This window comes from Postia placenta, assembly GCF_002117355.1.
Source record: "Postia placenta MAD-698-R-SB12 unplaced genomic scaffold POSPLAscaffold_2, whole genome shotgun sequence".
Classification (NCBI taxonomy): domain Eukaryota; kingdom Fungi; phylum Basidiomycota; class Agaricomycetes; order Polyporales; family Adustoporiaceae; genus Rhodonia; species Rhodonia placenta.
Genome location: NW_020169833.1, coordinates 93,826 through 120,069, shown reverse-complemented (window position 1 = coordinate 120,069; position 26,244 = coordinate 93,826). Strand labels below are relative to the sequence as shown.

The window sequence follows — 26,244 nt, the reverse complement described above, 5'->3', positions numbered from 1 at the left end:
GCATAGTATGTTGAAGTTCGTCTGAGATCCGAAGCGAGAACGATCGACTGAGCTCTGTAAAACACGCTAGGAACATACAGGGCGGCTCGCGCAAAGTCTGCGAGGTACTATAAACAATGCTAAATATGATGGCATGCGCTTGCCACAATCTCAAGCTCCAACATAGTATCCAAAGTATCGCCTGTACTTATAGGAATGGGAACATGAATGTTGCCATCATGGTCACTAGATATCGGCATGTCATACAGCCTGTTCCGTGGTAGGCTCAGTATGATCCGGGAAATCGAATGAACTTGGAATCCCAGGCACTGATCATTTGGACATGAAGACTCGACTCGCTGCGAGGATGAACCAGTCTTACATAGCAAAGAGAAAACAAGAACATGCGCGTACTCAGGACACGCCACGGATCAAAACGAGGCAGTACAAACTGAGAGACTTTACACTGACCAGCGGATTGGACAAGTACATGCAGTCTGAGCCTATGGCCCCATGTCAGCAGGCCATGCAATTCTCGATGTGTTTCGCAGTCTGCCATTATATGAAGCGAAGAGCCCTTTCGACAAGAGATATAGCAGCGGTCCATTGCAACTGCGTATAGACAAAAGGCTACACAAGGTTTTATGTACTGTCTTGGCTCAGGCGTGGGTGTTGTTCCACACCGACCGCACGACGAAGTCAGCCGGATCGGGGGCTGTGACTTGCGATAGGGCAGGGTTAAGCAGGAATTGCACTATACGCCATGGTCAGAGCAGTGGTCCTGGAGCTCGCGTTCATAACTGCTAACACTCACCTGTACGATCAATACCTGGCACCAAGTAGAACCCGTTGAGCGGAACTTGAGTTGCGGCATCCACAAAATAGCCAACGGTCCCATAAGGATGGTCAAGCCAGGCATATGCAGCGACTCCGCCTTTGGCTGACAGAGTAAACGTCAGGTTGCTTCCCGGTGTGAGATTTATCTCCGGGTCAACGAGTTCTGCTTCAGCAAGCGACACAGGCGTGTACTATCATATACAGCTGTCAGGATCCGTTATGCAAGCGTTAGTGAACGAAGACTCACGTAAGTCTCCATCGTAACGGTGCGATCTTCGAGCTGCGCTGTCACATTCAGCAACATCCATGAATTCGTGGGAGTAGCGCCCTCCGGGAGGATCGTGTCGAAGCCTTGCAGCGACATAAGCACCGTGTTGTTCAGTGTCGGCACGGTGAACTCGTGCGTCATTGGCATAAGCTCGTTGCCCGCCCAGTCATACCACGTCAGCTGCGCCGTCCCACTGACCGTATACCACCGATCATTAGTGACCATAATGTCCAGCGTCTGGTTATCCGGCGTCCAGAACGGGTACACGACGACGGGGGTGTAGATGCTCGCCATGCCGTAGTTGAGCACCTTCCAGCGCCCAGAGTACTCGACGGACGACCAGCTGACGCCCTGCCAGATGTCGTTCAGCTGCCAGACGAGCGCACCGAGATTGTTCTCGCCGAGCCCAGCACCACGGCGGTACCACGCGATTTCAGAAATCATGTTCATCGACTGGAAAATCTGCGTACTCCAGCACCATTGGGCGAAGGTCTGGTTCGCGTCGGACGTTCCTGGTGTCGGTAGCCAAAGCTCTACACCCATTGTCATCTGACCTTGGCCCTGAGGCGCGTTCGGGTTGGGCCACGCAAGACTGCCCGCTGGAGGATGATGATCTCGAGACATGACTACTGTCGAGTTGAAGGCGAAGTCTTCCGGAGACTCAAGCACCTCTTCCCAGGTGTAGAATGAAGGCATAGAGTGGAATCTAAAGGACAATAATAAGCTGCATGACTTCTAATATGATTTGCGCGCCTACATACCCAAACTCGTTCACGAATCTGTGACAACAGATGTAAGACTTAGTGCGGTTATGCGATGGAGAGAGGCTCACCGTGCGACCGGGTACGTGCTGTAGTTGAAAGCCTGGGAGGCATCGTAGTTGTATCGCTCTGTGGCACATTCAGGATTGAGCGAGATTGCGTTGTGTTTGTACTCACCGGTGTTTCCATAGATGTAACCGGGCGTCTTGTTCTCAAATCGAAGAACGTAAGGGTCCAGGCTCAGGACGCCATTCGTCGTAGAGCAATCTGTGTACGGGACCTTGACAGAAATATCAGCGAATCCTCGTATATGATGCCCCGCGGGTGCTCACCGAGGACTGCTCCTCATACGTGATATTGTACAGAAAATCTTGGAACATGTATACGTACTGTATCCCATATATGAGCTATTCGTAGCATAGTTATACAGAATCACGTACCTCGTCCAGATAGTGAGTTCCGTTAGCATACGTCTCGTTGATCCCGATTACAATGTTCTCGATCTCGTTTCCACCTGCCCATTGGACATTGCTTGGGTGATGATTGATGCGCCGCACGTTCTGGCGCACCTCCGGGTCGATAGAGTCAAGCAAGAATGAGTTCAGGGGGTACGTTGCGTCAGAGAAGATCATCTCCGACCATGCAAGAATGCCTAGCTCGTCGCACACAGAGTAGAAATCATAGACGCCAGTGAGCGCATCCGATGGTTGATAAATACCGCCGCCCCAGACACGCAGCTATGTGGTATACTCTCGTCAGTGAACCGGCGTGAATTGGATACAAACGACACGCACCATGTTCTGGCCGCTCAGCACCGCGCTCTCAAGCACCCAGCGGACCTTCTCGGAGGAGATGCGCGCATAGAATGGGTCGAACGGGATGATGTTCGTCCCCTTGGTGTAGAACGCCTCACCGTTGATTAGGAAGTGCCACTGGTCGCCAGGCGTTATGCCGCGCGCGGCAATCTCCTCGGGCAAGTACGCTGTCTGCGCGAGCTCCATCGTGCGGAACCCGCTGCGCACAGTAAAGCTTGCCTCGTCCACTTCCACGCCGAAGAAGTCGCCCAGCGCGAGCGTGATCGTGAAGTTGTACAGTTGAGGAGTGCCCAGATCGCGGGGGTACCAGCGCTGCGGGACGCCATCCGGAACCGTGATACTCGCGCTGACGAAGGTGGGCGTGCTGGTTGACGCGGGGATAGAGCTGACGGACAGTGGCCCGGATGTGATGCCAAGCTCTGGGATTGCGATTGAAATCGCCGGGCTGAAGCTCGGGAGCACAGAGCGTACGCCGAGAGTGACATTCACGAGCCAATCAGCAGTCTGATCGGGCGAGATCAGTGCTGTTTGTCCGACTTTCGAGATCTCTAGAGAATATTGCTCAATGAAGATTGCGCCACCGGATGCTGCCAAAAGCGGGTATTCAGCGGGGGTGCCAGCTGACGTTTCGAAGGTGGGAACTTCAGAGAGTGAGACAAGGTATGCAGGCCTGAAGATTCCAGCGGGAACGAAGGCCGGACCCTGTACAGGTTTCAGCGATGCGGTGCGCCCAAGCTATGACTTTACGCTCACCCAATCCCACCCGAAGTCAGACTGTGTTTTGCGTAGATATTGTCGGAATCCAGAATACTCAAACTACCGATACCAATACGTCAGCAGCTCAGCTGTGAGACTTTAAGGTTAACCTTACGTCAGGCGTTAGCGGAACCTCAGTGTCTGGCAATGACGTCACATTGAGCCCATAGAAATACGCCGATTCAAAGGCGACGGTGATGTTGCGATCATTGTCCGAAGGAGATGCGATCAGATCCGTAACATCGTACACGTATTGTTGGAACTGGTTGTCAACCCAAGCAACGGGATGACCAGCCACTGTCTGCGAAAGGTGTGTCAGTACACACCGTCGATGTACCAGCTTTCTCAGAGCACGCACGATGTTTCCTATCGTATCCAGGCCGTAGAACACGAGGAGGGTACGAGATAACGGGCTCTGAGGAACAGCCTCAAGGAAAGGCGTAACGTCTGCGGTGTATGTCCAACTTTCATTGACGATCCATCGTTGCAGGTACTCTGCATTTCAATTTGAGCCAATGCGATAGCTCCGTCGGCTCGGCACGCACCATTTATGCCTAACAATGGCTCCGCGATGACCCCTGCAGCCAAAAGGTCGAGGTGTGCCTGTGATGGCACAGACGCAGGAACGACTATCGATCCATTCCCATTGCGAAGGGTCCACTGAAGGTCGGAAAGGCTGAATACGTTGGCGAGCGTAAGTGCCGGAAGACATGCAGCCGCAAGGGCTCTAAGCGACAGGAAACGCATCGTGCCCAGCGGTCCGCGGTGCACCCTAGACGGTGTGGGCCTTTATATCCGGAATGCAAAACGTGACGTACGCCCGGAATGGGGACCGTCGCAGACCCATGACCACCCTCGACATAAGCATCGGTGATTTTGCCGAAGTCGAAGGCTTTTGATCGGAAGAATTGTGGAGGATTCACACACGAAGGAGGCATTGAGGAGGTAATTAGCGTGTACAGACGCCAAGACGAGAAGGCGATGGTCAGCTCTTGGATGACAAATCGATGAAGGTGATGCGCCGTGCAGACCACTGCCAACAAAGTCCAAGACGACAAGATTCTGGATGCAAGCGCAGACGCTGCGGGCGGGAAGGAAGTGCGCGTCCGGATGCAGATGGTATGTTGCGTGGTCGGAATGATCAGATGACCGTGAACCCACCTTGAGCGCTCGTCGATCAGCCGGTCAGAAAGGCTGTACTCTATATTGCCCATCGCGGTCATTCATGCCGCACAAATATACGCATTCAGTCCTTCTGTGGTCAAATACACTACGCCGTAGTATCTACAACCAGTCGTGGTGCCGTATACTGCTACGCCATCCTCAAAGCAGCCCTCCATGCAGCCGAGGTGAGGTCCGGACATCTCGCTTCAAATCCTGCACAGAAGCCCAGATAGCCACCGATATTCTTCCGACAGTAAGAGGGCAGGATTGCGTTCGTCGCATCTATTCTCGATTCGTCAGCATTTAATGAGGTCCTCCCTGAACGCATGCCTGGGAATAAAGATGACCCCAGGCAATTATTCTCGCAAAGACACGACGGACTGCCTGAGCACGGCGGCAGTAAACAACGGAAGCAGGAATCGTTATCGAGGACGTACCAGTAGGTCGAAGGGTTTCCACCTTGCAGAGATCATGCGCGGTGTTGCCTCCAGCTATCGCGCGCGGAGGCCGCTCTTTGGTTGGAATTTTCACCCAATGAGGTGCATAAGTGAAGAGCGGAGGCCATGCCATCCAGTATTTATGTTGAGTGGGATCTATACTACACGGTGATGATCAGTACACGTCGTTAAATCTGTCTGTTCTGCCTGAGAATTGGAATGAGCTCACGCTAGTTCACACTGAACATTCACATTTCTATCTGCAGGAAGGATGTCACACATAACAATATCGGAGAAAAGCGTGAAAAACTGATCGTCGTCGTAGTTGTCAACGATCACAGATGGAAGCTGACGTTAGCCACCGAGCGGGTATTAATACGTAGCAAGAGTGCATGGTGTACAATGAAGCTGCATCTTTGAGGGGGGACAAGACATTGTGTGAGGTCGTAGGATTAATATCCCGAAACAAGAAACGATTATGACCCTCAGGACCCAATCACGAGAAACTTCTGCAGTGACAGTTGTAGCGGCCTCATCGTGCGAGAAGCTTTTCCTGCAAGCGGCAACTTCGTTCGTACCAACATTTGAAAAGGCTCAGCGGCGATAAACACTCCGCGTCGCGCCGGCAGCTATAATGCGACCGCGAGGCTTCTAGGTTTCAGGTATTTAGAGACAGAACGTGGTCCCTTCGAAGACGATCGTGCTTCTCAGACCGGCTGCCGGACACGCAGCTAACTCAACAGTGGTACCGCGGCACAGCCACGCATATGGACTCCGGCGCGTCGTGGCACCAATTCGCAGAGGCCGAGATTCCGCCGACTGGTCGTGATAATCACGGCGACAGCCCACTTCTGCACGAAGTGCCTGCAAGAAGCAATGAGGTGGAAATAGGATGTGGGTGCAGGCGAGAGATGGGGACACTGGTGAAGATCAAATTGTATCTTAGCGTAGCTCGCAGTGAATCAGAAAAATAGAGGCTCGACGAGAAAGTTTCACCAGCATGTTGTGGAACCACTGACTTGAACAGCACAAGCGAGCCAGAAAGCACAAGCACACCCGCCGGATTCCTGAGGACTCACCTCGAGCATGTCAGATCGACTGCAACCTGAAAGTCCTCATACTAATTTCGGGACAGGTACAGACGTCTTGTAGTGAGTTCCTCGTCGCCCGCGCGCCTTGATATACATTGGGAGAAGAAAGTGTGAGCCTGGCATTCCCGTAGTAACATCCGATGGCTCAATGTTGCAGTACTAGAAAATTAGCGGCCCAGCTACAGTGCGGGCAACCCAATAAGTATATAGCTCTCTCCTTGTCCATCATTGCAGGCAAAAAGATGCCCTTCACAACAAATGCCTTGCCATAATTGTTGTCAGTCATGTAGTGCAGTTGGTTGAACACAAGAATGTCAAGCGCTTGGCATTTGTGCAGGGGCCATGTGGGGTCGTTGGTTCGATCCTGCAGTGTGCCAGACGTGTTGGCTCTGCGGAGCTTTATCGTCCGCCAGCTGGGCAGACGGGCTACCTGGATTTTTGTCCCTGTTTGATGCTTTCAAAGCATTGGCCCGTTTTTCCCGGTTTTATGAACCAACTTTGATTGTTATTGCGGAAATATGTACCTCGGATGAGCTTTGTAACTTCCCTCATCACATAGGAAGGTTCGGTTGAATTACATGCAGAGACTCGGAGTGTGACACAGCAAGGCAGGACAAATGACAACAACACACGCGCCATGCTGGTGGTGACTGGAAACGATCTTGAGTGTGGACTCTTCGAGATGCGTAAAGCACAACTCGTCAGAACCTATTCAACTAGACTCAACGCTCGAGCCACAGGGTTGTGCGCATCTCGAACTCAATGGGATTATACACGAATCGCGTCGAAGTTTCGATTGAAGAGATCGAGGAAGGCTCTATTTTTGTGTTGACCGCATGCGCAGAACGATAAGGACAAGTCGCGAGACGTCCGCTTGATCAGGATTGGGAAGACCGATAAAACGCTGAGTCTGTCGTTTCTGAAGCTCGGAGGCAGACACGAACCACTGCATTTATCGCCCTCCTTAGTCAAAACGCGTTCGAATGCAATTGTGTTAGCGAAGTCTTATGTCAGCCTGAATAGAAAATAATCATTCCTGTTGTTGAATCTTGGGACGAGGGAAGGACGCTCTACCCAGATCGACGACCAGGATGTGTGTATTTTGAAGCGTTCACGAAAGACGAGACGTTCACGAAATTTCAGTGAGACGAAACATCGCACACGTCGCACTAGCATCCATCATATATTTCTGCGATCTGATGTAGAGGTGGTTGCTTGAGTGAGTACTAGCACCACTGATATTTGCTACACCACGCTTTATGAAGAATTCTGATCTGGGTCATTTGTGTTGACGGGCTGGACTCGTCCGAAGTTGCGTCCCAGAGGATCAATTGTGGTCGTTAAACTTCACATGGATCATCTCCAGTCCGGCGAGACATTGCTTCAGGGCAGCGATGATGTCCGGTTCACCGTTAGCCCACTTGTGTTGAGCCTGAAGACGAAGAATAGCTCGTTGTGATGAGGCACTTTCCAACCACGAAACAATACACATACATCGATGGAGTCCCAGCCAACAAAGACGTAGGCTCTGTGCGGATCTGCCTCTGTGATCCCGTAGCATGCGTCATGGACCCCAGGTGCCTGCTTCGCAGATGCGATCATCTTGTCCGCGATGCTCTTGTACTGTTCAATGGAGACATCGTCCTTCAATGTCATGATCGCCTACACCAAGGTACGTAAGGGTCAAGGCTTGCACAACAAAGGCTCAAACGCGCGTACAATCTCAGTGACGGGCGCGGATGTGATCTTGGACGGAAACGCATCGAGCGGGACGAAGTACGAGACGGTATCGGAAGCTGTAATCCCGCTGATCTTCTGTCGAAAGTTGCCGTATTTCTCTGGCCAGGTAAAATCCTTCGGGAGAAAGCCCTGGTCGAAGTCTGTCCCCATGATGCGTTAGCGTTCAAGTCCGATCTTGGCCCAAGTGGCAAGGTGGAAATGTAGATGAAATAACGTACGCAGTATCCAGTGGAGCTGCGTCGGATCCTCCAATCCTAGACCATAGGACTGGTGAAGTAGTCCACCGTACGCTGCGCCCTCTCGCAGTTCTTTGTGCAACTCGGGCTTCTCGTGAAAAGCGTCGTTGATTTTGATGTGTATGATCTCTGTGACGATGGGAGCCATGACTGAAATCCGCGATATAATCGAAGGCGGATAATGGTGAATAGTCGTCGCGGTAGAGGTCAATCACCTTGATGTCGACAAAATATGTGTTAAGTACATCTGGAAGGCCGCTGAGAAATCAATGACGCATACCGTCGCTTGGCAGTTTACTAACGGCTACGACTGCTTAGCAATTGTGGAAGAGAAACGCCAGTAATCACCTCACGTAAGGAGATGCGATATCGGGCGGCTTGCACCTCAGCGCTCTATTCGTAGGCTGCCTCGGGGAGACTAACTTGCACTGGGCGGGCATGGTGTGTGACACTCTGGAAGCTCGGTTGCCAAATGAAAATATTGACTTACGGAAGGAACGTAGAAAGGTAATGTCGCATGCAATAGGCCCATGTCTCCGGAAGAGAGTACACCATCAGTCCCAAATGAGCCATTGAATGACAACGAGTGTTGTCATTGACGCGAAAACGGGTCGAACTTATACAGTTAATATCTGCGTCAGAACACCGCCAGCTCGCCCTCATAAGCGCCCTGGCATCAGGTTGGAACATTTCCAAGTACATTTACAGAGAGGAATGGTATGAGTGATGCATATGTCACTTACAAGTCTAATCAGAAGTTGTCGGCTTGAAGCTGTGAGTTGCAACAAGGGCCGGCGTATAAGATCTTGCGCATATCTTTTTGTTACCACACGAGTCACGCATCACTGCGGCGCGTGAAAAACTGGCGAGGGTTGTGCCCACATTGATCTCAGGCTATGATGAGCGCGGACATTGTGATGATCAGTTAGATGTCGAATGATGTCATATTCCGAGACGCTCACTTCTGTGCAGCTGACAGTATGATTTGAATGTTAACACTGAAAGAGTCAAAGCCGTGAACGCAATAGGCTCAAGGACTTGAGCAAAGAGGCGCTAAAATCTGTCAAGCAGGAGTCTGGATTCAGACACCATGTCAATGAGTACTGCTGACCCTAAACAGGCAAAACACGATCACGTGAGAACGACACGTGGGTCGCGCGGTTCGACTTGGTCCAAAACAGAAGTCACACTTCAGAGCATCCCATCCTCTTCTTCCTCGACTGTCCTGCTCATTCCTTCCGCCGCTTAGCGACACCTATCGTGCTGCATCTTGCCACGATGGCGTCTCCACTGGACCTCTACGAGTCTCTCGATGTTATTGGAACAGGGTCATTTGGCATCATCAGGAAAGTACGCCGCAAGAGCGACGGCCAGGTCAGTCTAGCTTGAGCGCTACGCCACACAGAATATCAACGAGTGGGCACAGATCCTTGCGCGTAAGGAGCTGAATTTTGAGCGCATGTCGGAGCGCGACCGCAAGCAAATCGTCTCAGAAGTGTCGGTATTGCTCTGCCAACATCATAGCCACAACTAACACTCCCTCAGCAACATTCTCAAGGACCTCCACCATGAACACATCGTGCGATACCACGACCGCCATGTCGACCGAGATGCCGGCATACTATACATTCTCATGGAGTTTTGCGGTGGGGGCGACTTGTCTACCGTCATCAAGCTCAGCCAACGGCAAAATCGGCCGATCCCCGAAGACACTGTCTGGAACTACTTCATGCAAATTCTGCTCGCGCTAAATCATTGCCACCATCCCAAAGGTAGTGGGGAGTCTGACGGCCGGGAGAGACGGCCACAAATTCTTCATCGAGACCTGAAGCCTGACAACGGTGAGTCATACGCGAGAGTAGCCCCCTTGGAGTTGTTTACACATCGTCCAACAGTCTTTCTCGACGAGAAAAACACGGTGAAGCTCGGCGACTTTGGACTCTCGAAGGCACTGGCACAGGCCAGTTTTGCCAACACCTACGTCGGCGTAAGTTGCTGTCACACAAGCCGTTCTAGCTACTCAAGGTGGATTCCAGACGCCGTATTACATGTCGCCCGAGCTCATGCAGGAGAAAGCATATGATTCAAAATCCGACATCTGGTCGCTAGGGTGCCTCATTTATGAACTTTGTGCCTTGAAGCCACCATTCCACGAAGCAAAGACCCACGCGGAGCTGAGCATACTGATCAGGTGTGCATGTCGGTGCTCTATGTGAGAAACATGCTCACTCTACCCTCTACCAGAAACGGTCGCATACCCCCATTGCCAAAGGGCTACAGTCCGGCACTGACCGGCGTCATCAAATCCATGCTCAACTTAAACGTGAGTTGTTATTGTCGTGCGCTCGGGTGGGGTCTCACCATGTACGACAGCCTGCCATGCGCCCGTCAGCGGCGCAATTGCTCTGTCACGAACGTATAGAGCTCGCGTTCAAGGTATCAGAGACGCAGAAACTGTACGTGTATTCGAGCATGCATGCCGCGAGACCATTCACGCTCTTCCTAGGCTCGATGCTGTGAAGATCCACAAAACCGCGCTCTTGAATAAAGAACGCGACCTGGTCGCACGAGAGCAGGCTGCTGCGGCGAGCGAAACGTCACTGGCATCTATCATTGCTGCCAAGGACGAGGAGATCGCTTCCCTTCGGTCGCTTGCAGCATCCGCCGAGAATCTCCTACAGACACGTGTGCGAGAGGCCATTGCACGACGCGACGAGGAGCTGCGTGCAATGGTGCTGAAGCAGGAGCAAGAGGTTGCCGCCCGCATCGCACGGCGCGAGGAGGAAATCATGGAGGCCGTGCGACAGCGAGAAGAGGAGATCTCGCGCATGTGGGCCGACTGGGAGGCAAAGACGCGCGAGGCGATGACCGCGGCGGTGGAGGAGCGCATGGAGTGGGTGCGGCAGCAGGCTGAGGAGATGGACCGCGAACGATCACGGCTTGATGACGTGCGGGACGACTTGGAGAGGAAGATGAGCACGCTCGAGGCGGCCGAGAGGAAGGGTACCTCCCGTTCGTACTCCTATGCTTTCCAGGATGTACTGATCTACATCTGGGCACAGGTACGGCTAAGGCGAAGACTCCGCTGGAGGAGGTCCGCAATATCCTCGCTCCACTTGCTCGCCTTGCGGGCTCGCCCGACGCAACACCCGTGCGACCCACTCAGCCGGCAAAACTGCCTGTCTTTGAGACGCCACGACCGGCCGCGATGAAGGCCACGCCCAGCTTTCCGTCAAACCTTGCGCCGCCATCGGCAATGAAGGGCGTTATCCTCACCGCTACGGGTGAGCCCGTCGCTACGCCGTCACCAGCAGAGCTCGCGAAGCTCTTCGTCGCCACGCCCAAGGTGGGGCTGAACTTTGCGAGGATCTTCGAATTTGATTCCGAGGCAGAGGAGGAAAGCGAAGACGAGGAGGGTTATGAGACAGATACGCGGCCTCCGCCAGCTCCATCAAGGCGGTCAAGCCAGGGCCTCGTCCCTGCAGTACCAGATGACGATGACGTCACTCCACAACCGTCTCCGGCCGTTCGCCCGACACGACTACGCCGCCCGTCAATCCGTGCATCATCTCAACGGCCGCTCATCGATGCTGCCCTTGCTGCTCCTGCCGCTCCTGCTCCTTCTGCATCAGCCCGTACACGAACGTCGCGGCCGCCGTCTTCGGCATCGACGGCATCGAGCGCATCAAGTTCGTCTGCCACATCGTCCGCGTCGAGAACGACCTCGAGTGCAAAGGAGCACCAGACCGCTGCCCCGGCGCCTGCAGTAGAATACGACTTGTCAGACGAGGAGAACCTGCCCAGTCCTTTCCTGAAGAGGCAGGAACGCGATGCGTATGCACGCACGGCGTCAGCACCCGTTGCGCCTTCTTCACATGCGCCAGCAGCAGCAACAGCACCTGCACCCACGGCGCCCGTTCGCAACGCCCCGAGGAAGAGTGGGCCAACATTACGCGCAATGGCCGTAGTGAACGCCGCGAACGCTGCGAGGGGAACTACTACAAATGCGAGCAGGGCGCCTTCACGGACACACTCTGCGGCCGTCACGTCGAATGTACGCCCGTCGATCGCGAAAGCGCACAAAGCGAGCGAAGAGGCGCGTAAGGCGCTGTTCCGCCCATGACAGTCCTCGTTTCCCGAGTCATTCGTGCTGTTCATGGCGGTGTTGTGATCTTTGTCTTGTTATCGGGATGCGCGTCGCGTCTGCGTGTTTTTATCTCTTTATTGGCATTGTTGTGACAATCAATATCTGCATCCTGCTGCCCCACGCGCAAGTCTTATTGTACATAGCTTATACATCATCAGTATTTGGGCATATAGGTGTCTGTCTGTTCATACAATCCAATCCGTATCCATACATGTAGTCTTACAAATGGACTGAGGTTAGCATACAGTGAGAAATGAGACTGGCCGTCGGTATGTGGGATCACAGCGTGATGTCAATGGTTATCCCGACTACTGCCTCGGACTTGCATGAGGTACCCGAGTCGCGCCCAACGAAAACCGGAGCAAGAGCGCACTCAGCTTCGTTCTTGCACTCGTCGGCTTCCGTCAGATCAACAATGAGGGGCGTGAAATCTAGATCGACGGGATTGTAGAAGCTCGAGCCCGCGGGTTCCGTCAAGTCGATGATCATGTCGTCGTATGCCTGCTCCTCCTTCGTCAAGTCGATAATCTCCTCTTTGGTGTCCCCCACTGTCAGATCCACAATTGCACCTTCAGGCACCTTGGCGTCGACGACTTCCACCTTATCCTCTGTGCTTCCATACGCCGTGTTCAATGCCCCGCCTCCGTGTTCCCCGCTCTCAGGCTCACTCGATGTTACCTTCATGGGTTTAATATCGTCCTGGACGTCATTAAGGTCCATGTCGACATCCTTGCTCTCTTCGTCGGTGAGCTCGCGAGAGAAGCCCTCCGTGACTACGACGTCCTGCTTAAGCATTTCCGGACTCGTTCCGCAAGCAGCCTGCGGACCTGCAGCGACCACAGGTGACTCTACGTGATCGACCACGACAGGCGTTTCGGCCGCCGAGGTGGCTTCGTTAAGGCGCGCTCCTTGAGGTTCAGATGCCTCTGAACCATCCATCTTGACGTCAATATTCTCCTCGATGACTTGGGGTCCTGCTGCGGTGTCAGGGTGAATGACGCCTTCGGCTCTCATAGGGAACGCTTCTATGATCGGAGGGGTATCCGACTCGCCACTGGTACCTCGCTAAAGGCGCAGACCAGAACCGTTAGTCGGTTTGTATTGCTTCACCGCGAGAAAAACGCTGCCATACCTCAGCACCATTATGGTCGTCCGAGCTTGGCTGCACAGCGGAAACCTGCGGCCCAGACGGCGGCTGCGACAGGCTCTCTCGTCTCTCAGGAGGAGCGTCGTCGCGGATGGACATGCTGTGATACTGGACATGTAAAAAAATATTAGCGCATTGTCGTAGGCTCACGAACATCCACTCACGACTTTCGCTTTGCGGTGGGGGAGTTTCCCGCTCGCTTGGACAGAAGCGCGGCGGATGCGGGAGAGGCGCCATCGTCGGCGAAGTTGAACAGTTGAGATGACCTGCCTTCTCGTAACGTTATCGGCGTCCTCACGTCCCGAGCCATTGCGCTGCCCCTCAGGCTCAGGCGACGACTCGGTTTCGGCGCTGATATTCTCCCCTTGTACATTCTCAGGCTCAGGCGACGGCTCGGCTCCGGCGTCTATATCGTCGGTTTCTATATTCTCGTACTTTGCGCCATAGAGGGGCAGCGGTGGTTGGCCCTCGCAGCGCTACGTTTTACGAATGAGCTGTGCTACGTAGTACGTGACACATTATAATATAGTTTACCTTGAGCTCGAAGACACATATGTCGAATCCGTGTATACCTTTCCTCTGCTCGAACTGCACGCCCAAACCAGATCAGCTCTGTGATGTATGAGAGCAGCAATGTAATGCACACTTACATGTGTGACGGTATAAAGCCCATCATAGCGGTAGACTGTAGGGCCATCGCTAAGACATGAAGAAGAGATCGGTTCGCAAACATCCTGAGCTGTAATCATGAAACACACAAACATGGTGCCAGGAGCGAATTTTGAACCCAATTTAGACCCTCTGATGACCCGGACTTTTCTCCTATGACCAAACTCAAGTGATTTCTAGAGTAACCAATTACTAATATTTGAGTTCTAATGGAGATCAAACGGCACTCACCACCAATGCGGCGTTATGAGGGTGATCCAGCCTCTGGTCTGACGTCTGCATATGCGTACGTTCCTAACATTGATTGCTCTTATCATGAGGCCTCTAGGATCCGACATTGGTACTTACATCCTGGCCTCCGGCTCCGGTATAGATGCTATGAATATTAATTATCATTTTACACAATATATCAAGGCTACCTATAACTTACATAGTCTCCCCCTTATCATAGTCGTCCTGATAACCTCCACTAATAACAATACTATAGGTACCATGTATCTGGCTGCCATGAATACCTGCTCGAGTAGCCCTGTGTACACCTGCTCGAAGGCAGTCCATTCTAATTGATTTGCTCAGTTAGTGAGATCGACCATCTGAATATGACACAGAAGACCTAGTCGCCCATGTTTCCCCAATCTTCACACCGGGAGGATGACCAAATAGCTCGCTATTAACCAAAGATCAAAATAAGAAAGGAGTGCATGATTATGTGAGCAATACTCGATTGACTGTGATTTCAAGCGCTTTTTTTCACTGGGTGAAAGGCCCTTGCCACTTAATTTATCGACGAGCAGATGTAGGTCCATTGTCCTTCAATGGAAGTTCGGCTGGTAGGAGGTTAGGAACGGCCTTGACAATGATCGTGGCTAAGCACTCATGAGACCACACGATAGTACGGAGATAGCCGAGATCCCGACATGTGCAATGAGATCACATCGTGTAACGGTGAGAAGGTTGTTTTCGACGATGCGCACGACTTTGATATGTGCAGCTCGGTTATGTTACTCGGTCCCACTTACAACCTCTTGTATGTCGAACGTGCCCATTGGAATTGCTTCCCCAGCCCGGATCCAGCCTTGGGCACAGGATTCAGGAGATCGGGTGCAATGGTCCTTCATCTAGCAGCATATGTCTTTTGTCGGGAGCCCTGCGTATGCATAAGGACGCACACACGATTTCGGACAGGAGTTCCGCGCTGAGGAGAAGAATATGTTCTACTCCCATTTACCTTTGCCTCGTGCTCTTGAGTACGCATGCTGTGCGCGGGCCCGGAGTGTTCTCCGCTCAGGGGGGCCAATGAGCACGTCCACATGTGTGCGCTGTGTGTGTCAGGCAACACACGGAGATGCGAGCACGCTGCTCCCAGCGCTGGCCGCCTTCGAGCACACGGTATGCAATCTGCACTTCCGGCTGATCGATAGGCCCCTTTATCTCATCCGTCGTCTCCAAATGCCGTCTATGGCCCTCTCTCTCCATCCCCCCTCCATCCCTCTCTCTTCCTAGCACCCTCCTAGCACCTTGCTAGTCCGACCGCCCTTGTTGCGCCCGCTGGTTGCTGTACGGTCCTTCATTCCAGAATGCGTACGTTCAACCCCCAAAGCGCTTGCACCTCCGCTCACGTCCCGTTCGCAGGTCTGATCATCCGCGACAACGCTGCTAACGTCGGGGAGTACATTGGTGACTACATCGCCAAGCGGTACGTCTTTCCAAATCCTTGCATGATGCTCCGATACTCTTCCGGTCGCATCATCGCAAGTCCGAGCATGCCATGGACCTACGATCATGTCGATCGGGGTGTGGAAAGGGAGCGAAGTGATAGTCAGACAAACAAGTCTGACCCTGTTTGAAGCATCAATGATTTCGAACCTACGCCAGAAAAGCCGTTCGTCCTCGGCCTCCCCACCGGCTCCTCGCCGATTCCGACGTACAAGCACCTCATCAAGCTCGTCAAGGAGGGAAAGCTTTCGTGCGTCTCTCTCTCTTTCTGCCCGGCCGCACGGCTCTGACCCATTGCGCAGCTTCAAGAATGTTGTGACGTTCAACATGGATGAGTACGTCGGCCTGCCGCGCGACCACTCCGAGTCGTACCACACGTTCATGTTCCGCGAGTTCTTCTCGCATAGTGCGTACCCTACTCCCGCTCAACACACTCGAAACTGACACTCCCACCGCAGTCGACATCCCGCCGTCGCAGGTGAACATTCTCGACGGGAACGCCAAGGACCTGATCGGCGAATGCAACGCGTACGAGGCCAGGATCAAGGCGCACGGCGGGATCGAGCTCTTCCTCGGCGGGATCGGCGAGGACGGGCACATCGCGTTCAACGAGCCCGGGTCGTCGCTCGCCTCGCGCACGCGCATCAAGACGCTCGCGTACGACACCATCCTGGCGAACGCGCGGTTCTTCAACAACGACATCGCCGCGGTCCCGCGCATGGCGCTCACCGTCGGCGTCGCCACCGTGCTCGACGCGCGCGAGGTCGTCGTCGTCGTCACCGGCCAGCGCAAGGCCCTTGCGCTTAGCAAGGCCATCGAGGAGGGCGTGAACCACCTCTGGACGCTCTCTGCGCTGCAGATGCACCCGTGGGCGCTGATCGTCGCCGATGAGGACGCAACCGCTGGTGTGTACCTGTGTCTTGTCGAATGCAATGCCTTCTCACGCATGTGCTGCTGTGCAGAACTTCACGTTAAGACCGTCAAGTACTTCAAGTCCATCGAGCGGGTGCAGGATGAGGTTGAGGAGATGCATGCCAAACTCCGTGCGGAGGGCAAGAGCGATCAGGTTGGCAGCATGGAGTGAGCGGTCGTGTCGAATGTAACGGTCATTCTTGAGGCAAAGCCGCGGCGCAGTGTCTGATATATTCTGACATCTTGGCTAGAGTAGAACAAAACGATCATAGTGTAATATACCATCATTTCACCACCTCCCACCTCCTGATATTGTGCTTACATATCGGTAGGCTGAAAGATAATGCAATAGCAGTGAAATACATACAATATCGCGTACATTCATGACCTTGCAGAGCGCAACACACAACCCATGGAGTGATAAAAAGCATGTCATGTTGGCCATACGTTCCATACTTTTGCGAGAGGATGTGAGTGCCGATACGGGCACAATTGCCCGAACATACATGAGATGGCCATGGTCGACAGCAGATAGCGTAAAAACGATCTCATTCCGACCCGCTTAGTCCCACCCTGACGGGCCAGTCGGCTCCGCACCCCAGCCAGACGCCCCTGTGGGCTCTGCTGCCCAGTCGGTGGGGCCAGCTGCCGCCGGCTCTGCCGACCAGTCAAGAGCACCTGGTAGAGCGTCAGACACGCTACAAGCAAAGTGACATACCACTCACCACCCTCGGCGGCAACCAATCCAGGGTTGATCCCACCAGCGGCAGGGGCCGCGGTGACGTCCCACTCGTTGAGAGGCGCCTCGGCAGCCTCGCCCGCGGCCGCCGCCGCCTTCGCCTGTGCCTCCTCCTGCTGTTGCTTCTCGACCTCCTCGGGGTCACGGTAGAAGAACATGTCGACCATGACGTTCCAGCCATCGGTCGTGCGGGGGATTGTACCGCGGAGGCGGAGGACCTCGCGCGCAAGGAGCCACCACATGAGACCAATCGAATGGCGCGACTTGTTGTTTGTCGGGATCGCGACGTCGACAAACTTGAGCGGCGCATCGGTGTCGCAGAATGCGATCACGGGGATGTTGACGTATGACGCCTCGCGGATTGCTTGGTGGTCCACGCGCGGGTCCGTAACGACAATCAGGCGCGGCTCCTTGAAGGAGCGAGTGATGTAGTTGGTGAAACTACCGGGCGTGAAGCGGCCTGCGATGGCCTGTGCACCGGTGTTGGCGGCGTACTTGAGGACAGCGCGGTGGCCGTAGGGGCGCGCGGAAATGACACAAACGTCATTCGGGTTCTCAATCGCGGCAATGATACGGGCAGCGAAGACAAGCTTCTCCCAGGTCTTGCCGATGTTGAGAATGTGAATACCTGCGGATGCGTCGCATGCGGTTTCTAGGCAAGGGACAGAAGGCAGACTAACCGTCAGCTCTTCGCTTCCAGACGTATGGGAGCATCTGCTTGTCGCAGTTCTTGCTGCCAATGTGCGCCTGCGCCGCGAGGAGGAGCTGGATCTCCTCATCGGTCGCGCTGAGGACGGACGGAAGTTTTGACGACATGGTGGACCTAAGGACGGCGTCAGCATCCACACGCTACGAATGCCATCCATCGCGTATATGCGCCGTTTTGCGCCATTCTTTCGCCGAAAGGGCCAACAGAGCATCAGGGAACGTACCGCTTGGGTTGTTTTGAGGACGTCGACGCGGGCGACGTTGAGCAGAGCTTGGGCAGCGATTCCGGCGAGCTGGGCGTTGTCCTTCCTGGGCGCCAAATTCACAATTCGCGCTTTCCCGTAGCTCTCCCACGCCACGGCTCGTATCGGCGCTTATGCTCGCATGCTCGACTGCTTGAGATTTTGTCCTCATCATAGGCCAGCAAGTGGGACATTTTCGACGAGCATCATCGCTTTGGATATAACGCATGGAACTTTTACTACTGGAATACAGATCTGGATACACGCAGCAGCTCAGCAATTTCCTGTGGACCCGTTTTGCAGCACCCTCCAATGAGGCATCCTGACCAAGCCTTGCTGCCAGCTACCCTCTGCACGTCCGCCCAGACGTGTACTGCCCAATTCTGTCTGATGCTTTCAGCGCCTTTTGACCACGTCTGGCTTGCAGCATCATACACATCGCCCCTATTCGGATACACGACAAGCCATGGGCTCTGAGACCTGCCTGCGGTGTTGCCCAGTCCCTCCATTATGTTCGTCATCTCCTTCAACAGCCCGCCAATGAATTGCGGCTCGGTGCAATTCACTCCGAGCCCCCATGGCGCCGGTGACTGCGGTGCACCCAGTCTACCCTCACCCATGATCGCCTCGACAACTATTCTAACAGTCAGCCTGCCTTCACCAGGGCTGCGTTCCTGTGGGAACCGCCCGCCGGGGTAGACAGTGCTGATCCACCACGGCTTCGCCGCCGACGCACCATTCTCTTGCACGAGCAGCTCCATTGCGTGCCTAATGGCCCTGATCTCCCTCACCAGTGGCACCGTCTCGAACGCAACGAAGTCGATCGCCGCCCACGTCTCCACATCTTCTACCAAGGCACGCAGTCGCTCCAGGTGAAAAGCTGTCAACGCCGCGACTGCTTTCTCTTCCTGTGCTTTGCCGTCGTCTGAGTCTGGGAACGCATTGTAGTTGCCTCCCTCTTGCGAGAGGCCTTTGGGTCCGTACGGCGGTGGGTAGAACCCGTCGAACTCCTGTGCTGGTGAGAGTGTCGCACCGAAGGGCCCCAGCGACAGGGCGATCTTGATGTCTCTGACATGTGCCGTGCCAGAAAGGCCTGTTGATGTGTCGTCCGGTGCTCCCTCTTCCTTGTATTGTCTCCTGGCCTCCGTCGCAAGGAGCACCGCTTTGCGTAAGATGCGCACCCCGTCCTCGCGGGTATACCCCGAGCGTTCGAACGTCTGGAATGCGCATTGATACCTGCGTGTAGTTCCTGTCAGATGCCTTGTTCAAACACGGAGAGTGTCGGATTGCATTCGCGCACGTCGAAGTGAGAATCACGTCTGCCCCAGCCCGTAGGAATGCAAGATGCGCGGCGATGATAAGCTCAGGATTGTCTTCGATTGGTCTCGCAGACCACAGGGGCGTCGAGATATCTTGATGGAAGACGTCTTCAAGGGTTGTTCCCTAAGAATATATTGCGATCAATTTTGTACATAACGGATGTGCATAGGCGTGGCGTTACACACAAAGCCTCCGTCAAGTATGAGGACTGGTTTCCTGCTTGGAGTAGTCGCGTGTATGTGCATATGCTACTCTAATTTGCCTCAGTGTAAGTGCGAGAGATGTACAGGCATGCCTTGAGAAGCAACGACCACTTAGCCTAGACTTGGGTATGATGACGCAATCGTGTACTACGACGGCCAACGCCGTTCTCTGCTGCTCGCGTGTAAATATAAACCCAAGACAAGTTCAGAAACGCTCCAAAATAGCCATGTTCTATTCTCTCTATAGATAGGTATGTATATATTATCTTACACGACCTCGTACACGTCTATGATACATAACAAGCGAACGTTTTGTCGATCGGCTCACATCTGCATTGAGCACGTTAAAACTCAGGAGACTCGAGCACGAATAGAACACTACGCACCACGGATTGCCATATGCGCTCCACCCAATTGCGTGGCGGGGGTTCATCGTACCTATAAGAAAAAGAAGGGCGCGTCGGTGAGCTCGAACACGACAAATCTACGAGGGCTACACGCACGATGCAGCGATCGCCTCTGCGAGGCCCGTTTTCAAGTCCATGTCCTCTGGCCGGACGAACGCCACGCGCGACCAGAGTCGTCGGGCAACGTACAGCGCGGGGAAAATTGCCATGGGCAAGTAGTTGGTCACGAACGTCGCTGTGTTCCAGCTATCCTTCAGGAAAACCGACCAACCACTGAGCTGCATGCGCGTGCGCACATTAGCGGCGCGAAGAGGTGGAAAGGAAACAGAGCGCGCGTACCAGACAAACGATGAAACATAGGATTGCCGCATACCACGCGGCGAAGGGCTGGAATGGTGACTGGTATGGCAGCGATTTGCGGTCGATACCCTGCACCTTGAGACCCTGGCGGAAGCGGAGGTACGTCACAGAGATGGCGAACCAACTCGACAGGCCAGCAATGGCCGTCCTGTGCATTCCAAGGCGGTAATTATGTCAGCAAACATCCTGATTGCGCGGGCGTGTTGCGCACATATTCGCAAGCCAGCCGAAGACCTTGCCACTACCGCTTCCGACATCCATGTACGCGAGACAACCCAGGACGGCATTCAAGATGAAGGCGGCCCATGGGACACCACGCTTGTTCACCTTGGTGAAAATCCGCGGAGCGTTGCCATGGATTGCCAAGCTGTCTACTCGGAAGTCAGCAAGACTGCAATATCCTCGGCTACCGGACTCACAAAGTGCGCGGGAGCTGCAATACAAATCGCTGTTCCCTGCCGACCATGCAGACGTGAGAACGCACGCATTGATGAGCTACGGAGCGGTTCAATCACGTGTTTTCAGAGTCTACGACAGAAGCTTACCGATGGCAGACCCTTAATTCCCGCGATCTCAATAGCAATCACGAAGGGCGACGCCGCTGCAGTTCCGTCCGCGAGGTTGAGATTTGGATTCGTGTACGGAACGAGCAGTCCAATAATAGTCACGCCGCCAATGTAGAAGAGCAAGATCCGGATGTACACGTTCCGAATCGCCCGCGGGATGTTGCGCCGTGGGTTCTTCGCCTCCGCGCCCGCTATCGCGACGACTTCTGTGCCGATGAAGCTAAACGCAGCCTGCGTCATGACCGCCCACCAGGCGAGGAAGCGGCCCTTCGCACCGCCGATGCCCCCGAACTGCGCGAACGGCCCTGGGTGCTTCCAGTAGCGGAACCCGATGCGATCGTGGTTTGGCCCACCACCGAGGTCAAGCACGATGCCGAGGATGATGAGGCCCGTGATCGTCAACACCTTGATGGACGCGAAGATGAACTCGGCTTCGCCATAGATGCCTGCGAATGGGGTCAGCTGCTGTGAGGGCAGAGTCCGTGGCATACGCACCAGGCCCGAACATATTGAGCAGGATGACGACGCCAAGGCACATCGTGATCCATGCTGCTACGTTTACTGAGCTGTCCCTGATTCCAAGATGAGCGCAACAACTGTGACACAGGAAACATGTAAGCTTACCAGTATCCAATGAGAACGGATGCAGCGCTTAGCTCCGCTGGCAAGACGATCGTCCAGTTGTACCCTAGTAATACCGGTGTTAACGTGCCCTCAGCGAACGTAGGCTCGCGGGACTCACAATACAGCCAGCCGAGTGCGAATGACCACGCGGGATCGACAAAGCGTTCCGCGAAGGTGATGTGACCACCGGGAATAGGCAAGAAGGCCGCCATCTCCCCGAGGGAAATCTTGCATTCCTATCAGCGCATGTGCATGTACGAAGGTGATAGATGACGCACCATTGTGCAATAGCACAACGAGCCGATCGTGAGGTAGCCCAGCAGGAGACCAACCGGTCCACCATTCTCCAATGAGGATGCGGTGCCGAGGAAGAGACCGGTACCGATCACGCCTATGAGGAGAAATGCATAAGCCGCGCACTATACAGAATCATGCAGCGCGAGCACGACATACCTCCAATACTGCGACACAATCGGCGACTATGAGCTCACCGCATACGCTTACTCAACGACAAGCCGACGCACCTAATCATGGAAATGTGCCTGTTTTTCATCTTCCGCTGCAACCCCGGCTCAGCGGGCGACATGGAGACGTTTGCCTCCGAGTCGTTGTAGTCAACCGCCTCGACGTCCGTCTCGACATACTTCTCCTTGCTCTCGGTCATGGTGCGAAGGAAGATGGGTCACAGAGGAGACGAGCCGTGGAATGTGCGGAAGACCGCTATATGTGTCGTAGGCACGATAAGCCCTTTCGGCTTGGCGTACAATTCATCTCGTTGGGATCTCGGAAAAATGGTCCACCACGAACCTCCCCTGCGCGCATCGGGGCGGAGCGCTGTAATGTGCCTGGCCGTTGGTTGGCTGCACCTCCGAGTAATGAACAGACTTACAACATACCTGCTCGGTGTGACCCGTAGCCCACAACCAAACTCAACGAACCCCTGTATATGGATGGGAAGGAGCACTAGTCTCCATCAGGCTCCGATGTAAATTTGCGTCGGCAGCAAGCACTGTAATCTGTCCTCCAATAGGCGGGCCCCAGGCACAGCGAGGGTGGGGCGCTGCCTAATATGGTCGTTGACAGGTCGATCACCGAGGCGCGCGCTTGATATATTTTCCCAGCAAATCACCACATTTGAATTGATCAACTTCGCACCAGTCTGTGAGCGAGTCTGGAAGATCTGCCCGTAAGTCATCTCACCGCTCGAGAACGCTGGTTGCAGAAACGGATCCTAGCTACTTTTGGTCAGCCTGCGGAGGATCCGGGTTGCTGAAGCGCAGCAGGTTGATCGCTAATGAAGCGTATAGTGGGTTGCATATTGGTTGCGAAGCGCACTGCCACCGCTTGCAAGGATTTACTTGCACATGATGGAGAGCCTCTAGTCGGATACTGTTGGACTTTCCAAGCACGAGAGCACAAAGAGGCAGACAGGAAAAAAAGGTGAGGGTGGTTATAGAGCGTGGGACTTACACAGCTGTTGAACACGGCCGACCTTGCATGCAATACGACAGTGACAGGGGCGCAATTTAAATTTGAGGGTTGTTCCATTGATCATGCCAACTTGACGATACCGTGATCACCGACGTCCAAAGCGAGTAAGGGTGCTACCAAATGAGTATATGCAACCTGTTCGGCGCACTAATTATGTGACACCGTTTGTGACCCTTCACTCACTCGGAATCATCGTCGTATGTGATCCCAAAAGGACGTGCAGGTATTTTGAACATGAGATGGGGATTATCCACTCCGTATTCACGTGTCGGTAACTCCTGCGACTCTCACTATATACCACATTGATTGACGTCTCGTATGGGTTTATCACATGTTGGTCACTTCGTTAGCCCGTATGATCTAGAAGAGTTTTAAGCTCCCGCGATACTTGCTGGCACAGCTCCCGGATGCGTAAAATGCAGGATACGGCTCTCCAAGTTGTTCATAAACCGATAGCTCATTTGTGCATCATGCATGTAATAATCGGGCCAGGAACGGGACAGCAGTGGGAGTTAGAGCATAGGTCCTAGACGGTATGAAGAGCTTCCCTACAGGGATGCGTTGGCTCATCTGGGTACTTAGTGTGAGGCAATCCACATCGAGCGAGTCGATAGCATTCACACACTGTGGACTATGGGCTGCCCTTTTCCATAAAGGTCGGACGTGCTGGTTTCTCCAGTGTCAATGCCTAAGTCCTTCCTTTTGTGCGTAACTCACTCTTTGCCCGATATACGACAACCCCATATCGACAGAGCGATCCCGACCGGTGCAGTAGTTGAGCGCACACGGAATACGCGTGTTGTACGAGAACATCATATCGCGAAGCAGGGCATCGCAGGCCGAGGTGCGGGTGGTCCTGCTGTGCCTGGCGCTTACAGTCGTCCCAGGATCTAGCTCTGCGCATAGATATTCCTATGCGGCGGTGCGTCTTCGAGATGGCGTCTCAGGTTGGGCAGGATGGTGACCATTTCGTCCTTAACATTCGCAGGATACAGCAGTCATCTAGGTGTACCGATGGATTGTGGCTTCGATCAGGACATCAACGGTGTGAGACGAACCTTCATTGTTATCTCATGTCCTGTTCGGAAGGTATCCTTCGAGGAGTTGTGACGTCTCAGCGACTTCGAGTGTATACACTGACGGGACATAAGGTGACCTGAATGAAACGCGATAGATTGCACACGGTGATGCTCCTGATCGGGCTCGCTGTCGAACTCACAAATGTCCGGATGGCTCTCACAAGGTTGAGGCAGCCGTCTTTATCGGAGAAAGCATACTAAGGTGGACTCGGTCGGCTGTGAGCAGGCTACATGACAAGATTCGCGTCCATGCGTTTGCGTGAACGCTACAAAAGGTGAGCGGACCATGACAAAACGTGACTGGCGATACCGGAGCTTGAGTCGCTTTGTGTCGGGCCGCTTCTTTCTCGTTTAGGTGTAATTTTCTACATCATCTTTTCGCCTAGCTTCGACTCAAGTGGCTGTGCGCCTCATAAGGACATAATTAGTCCAATCCTTCCATGGAGAAGGCGTCACTCGGAAGCCCTTCTGCTCGAATCCCATGCTTTGATAGATTTTGGACTGGAAGGATGCATGGATCAAGAGAACCGTAACATGGCGAGGATGTGCACTCAGGCTCACCGTCATCTCCAAGCTAGTCCCAAGCGCCATGATAGCACCCGTCTCCTTCGCCTGCCGTAGCTCTGTCAGCCGATGTGACTTGAGCTCCTAGGATGCTTACCTTTGCGTAGACCAAGTCGAATATCGCGGTTGCTACACCCTTGTTCTGATAGTCTTCCCGAATCATAGCGAAGCTGCACCAGTACGTGCTCTTTTGAACCTGGCATGCGCCGTGTGAGATGCGTTTGGAAGAATTTCATGGAGATCCTCCTCACATCCGAGAAGCCAAATGATTCTTCTAAGAATTTGGAGAAGTCTTTCGCTAGCTAAGCCGTTGATAAGCTGTGGAGCGCCTCATATTATGATCTATTGCAGTGCTGTACTGACCACATTCTCGCAGTACTCTCGACCTTCGGGCGACAGCTTCTTCCAAAATTGGTTCCAACCGAGTTGACGCTCCTCCTCGCTGCAGACTGCTTTGTCGTTTGTTCAAGTTTCTCGACATATAAGACTTACGTAGTCAACGGTACTCGGCCCGGAGGCATCCACATCGCAAAGCCGACAAGTGTGTTGCTCTCATCAATTGCAGCGTACATCTCTCCGGAGATGAGCGCGGAAGCAGCTACAAAACCTCGTGCCCAGTCCGGAAACAGATCGAGGTTCCCGCCTGTCAGTGAGGGTATCGTAGGGTCTGATACACGCAATGAGTTTCCACGATACGGATATATATGAGAGTCTACACTAACCGTTCCTCATGAGCTTGACAACTAGTTGTACAGCCTCTTCCACCAGTTTTCCTCCAAATCCAACCATTAACAAGAAATCGATGGGAAGATATGGCCACAACACATACCATCGGGTTTCTCAATATGAGATATTGTCAGGTTTGAAGGAGCCATTGTTCAGAGTCGCCGTCCTGGTCAGAATAGCTACTTAGTCTCAGAGGCGATCCGCCGCGACCTTTAAGACTGTCGCGAGGCCGATGGCCGTAGTTTCGAATGCCTGATGTGATCGCCGATGGACCATGACCACAAGATAAGTATCGTCGTTCTTGTACTCCGTACGCTCACCGTGGAGGCCGAGGGAGAAGTGTCTCATGTTTGATACATCGACCCTTCAAAGTTCAATGCTGTGTCCCGCTTGTATAGAGCCTCCTCCTTATTTCGACCATTCACAGTACGCTGCCTACGATCTGAGTATCGTATATCGTCTCGTCTACTTACACACGTCAGGTACACAGACACCAAATGTATATCGGCTCTATGACACTACGATTCTCAGAAGCTCAAT

The 26,244-nt window shown here is 53.7% G+C and overlaps 10 protein-coding genes across 10 annotated transcripts; 2 read left to right on the top strand and 8 right to left on the bottom strand.

Moving 5' to 3' along the window:
- Positions 1-782: 782 nt before the first annotated feature.
- POSPLADRAFT_1043339 (glycoside hydrolase family 2 protein) lies at positions 783-4,163 on the bottom strand (the record flags this gene model as incomplete). The annotated part of the gene is made up of 12 exons (XM_024478286.1): positions 783-1,007; positions 1,064-1,808; positions 1,917-1,974; positions 2,023-2,125; positions 2,178-2,234; positions 2,286-2,582; positions 2,640-3,221; positions 3,303-3,362; positions 3,414-3,470; positions 3,532-3,717; positions 3,775-3,863; positions 3,962-4,163. The coding sequence occupies 12 exons, from the start codon at positions 4,161-4,163 to the stop codon at positions 783-785; spliced, it is 2,661 nt and encodes an 886-aa protein (XP_024342514.1).
- Positions 4,164-4,728: 565 nt separating this feature from the next.
- Positions 4,729-6,105, bottom strand: POSPLADRAFT_1031009 (hypothetical protein; the record flags this gene model as incomplete). Its single annotated transcript, XM_024476758.1, has 6 exons — positions 4,729-4,862; positions 5,018-5,178; positions 5,247-5,365; positions 5,501-5,570; positions 5,754-5,881; positions 6,037-6,105. 6 exons carry the CDS (start codon positions 6,103-6,105, stop codon positions 4,729-4,731), a joined length of 681 nt encoding a protein of 226 aa, XP_024342513.1.
- Positions 6,106-7,435: 1,330 nt separating this feature from the next.
- POSPLADRAFT_1132813 (hypothetical protein) lies at positions 7,436-8,232 on the bottom strand (the record flags this gene model as incomplete). The annotated part of the gene is made up of 4 exons (XM_024484255.1): positions 7,436-7,540; positions 7,603-7,770; positions 7,828-7,988; positions 8,067-8,232. 4 exons carry the CDS (start codon positions 8,230-8,232, stop codon positions 7,436-7,438), a joined length of 600 nt encoding a protein of 199 aa, XP_024342512.1.
- A 1,130-nt stretch (positions 8,233-9,362) lies between these two features.
- On the top strand, positions 9,363-12,438 carry POSPLADRAFT_1165753 (hypothetical protein; the record flags this gene model as incomplete). The annotated part of the gene is made up of 9 exons (XM_024487896.1): positions 9,363-9,458; positions 9,511-9,581; positions 9,630-9,925; positions 9,980-10,071; positions 10,121-10,275; positions 10,329-10,407; positions 10,458-10,540; positions 10,591-11,087; positions 11,147-12,438. 9 exons carry the CDS (start codon positions 9,363-9,365, stop codon positions 12,205-12,207), a joined length of 2,430 nt encoding a protein of 809 aa, XP_024342511.1. The 3' UTR covers positions 12,208-12,438.
- A 1,470-nt stretch (positions 12,439-13,908) lies between these two features.
- POSPLADRAFT_1133133 (hypothetical protein) lies at positions 13,909-14,605 on the bottom strand (the record flags this gene model as incomplete). The annotated part of the gene is made up of 5 exons (XM_024484303.1): positions 13,909-14,063; positions 14,133-14,211; positions 14,270-14,341; positions 14,384-14,423; positions 14,478-14,605. 5 exons carry the CDS (start codon positions 14,603-14,605, stop codon positions 13,909-13,911), a joined length of 474 nt encoding a protein of 157 aa, XP_024342510.1.
- Positions 14,606-15,540: 935 nt separating this feature from the next.
- Positions 15,541-16,972, top strand: POSPLADRAFT_1165750 (hypothetical protein). The gene is made up of 6 exons (XM_024487895.1): positions 15,541-15,628; positions 15,680-15,743; positions 15,897-16,013; positions 16,066-16,169; positions 16,222-16,668; positions 16,726-16,972. Exons 1-6 carry the CDS (start codon positions 15,625-15,627, stop codon positions 16,845-16,847), a joined length of 858 nt encoding a protein of 285 aa, XP_024342509.1. The 5' UTR covers positions 15,541-15,624; the 3' UTR covers positions 16,848-16,972.
- Positions 16,973-17,237: 265 nt separating this feature from the next.
- On the bottom strand, positions 17,238-18,416 carry POSPLADRAFT_1072744 (hypothetical protein; the record flags this gene model as incomplete). Its single annotated transcript, XM_024482544.1, has 4 exons — positions 18,347-18,416; positions 18,095-18,237; positions 17,401-18,042; positions 17,238-17,353 (listed from the first exon to the last, which is right to left on the bottom strand). Exons 2-4 carry the CDS (start codon positions 18,228-18,230, stop codon positions 17,238-17,240), a joined length of 894 nt encoding a protein of 297 aa, XP_024342508.1. The 5' UTR covers positions 18,231-18,237; positions 18,347-18,416.
- A 187-nt stretch (positions 18,417-18,603) lies between these two features.
- POSPLADRAFT_1133307 (hypothetical protein) lies at positions 18,604-19,929 on the bottom strand (the record flags this gene model as incomplete). The annotated part of the gene is made up of 3 exons (XM_024484321.1): positions 18,604-19,600; positions 19,665-19,807; positions 19,870-19,929. The coding sequence occupies 3 exons, from the start codon at positions 19,927-19,929 to the stop codon at positions 18,604-18,606; spliced, it is 1,200 nt and encodes a 399-aa protein (XP_024342507.1).
- Positions 19,930-20,132: 203 nt separating this feature from the next.
- POSPLADRAFT_1064463 (hypothetical protein) lies at positions 20,133-22,508 on the bottom strand (the record flags this gene model as incomplete). The annotated part of the gene is made up of 12 exons (XM_024481806.1): positions 20,133-20,217; positions 20,274-20,325; positions 20,391-20,572; positions 20,634-20,802; positions 20,866-21,025; positions 21,074-21,149; positions 21,200-21,666; positions 21,716-21,792; positions 21,845-21,908; positions 21,963-22,071; positions 22,123-22,235; positions 22,349-22,508. The coding sequence occupies 12 exons, from the start codon at positions 22,506-22,508 to the stop codon at positions 20,212-20,214; spliced, it is 1,635 nt and encodes a 544-aa protein (XP_024342506.1). The 3' UTR covers positions 20,133-20,211.
- Positions 22,509-23,803: 1,295 nt separating this feature from the next.
- POSPLADRAFT_1043332 (hypothetical protein) lies at positions 23,804-25,853 on the bottom strand (the record flags this gene model as incomplete). The annotated part of the gene is made up of 11 exons (XM_024478285.1): positions 23,804-23,905; positions 24,053-24,247; positions 24,394-24,471; positions 24,555-24,611; positions 24,976-25,026; positions 25,076-25,174; positions 25,230-25,280; positions 25,342-25,420; positions 25,471-25,621; positions 25,701-25,751; positions 25,808-25,853. The coding sequence occupies 11 exons, from the start codon at positions 25,851-25,853 to the stop codon at positions 23,804-23,806; spliced, it is 960 nt and encodes a 319-aa protein (XP_024342505.1).
- Positions 25,854-26,244: the final 391 nt, after the last annotated feature.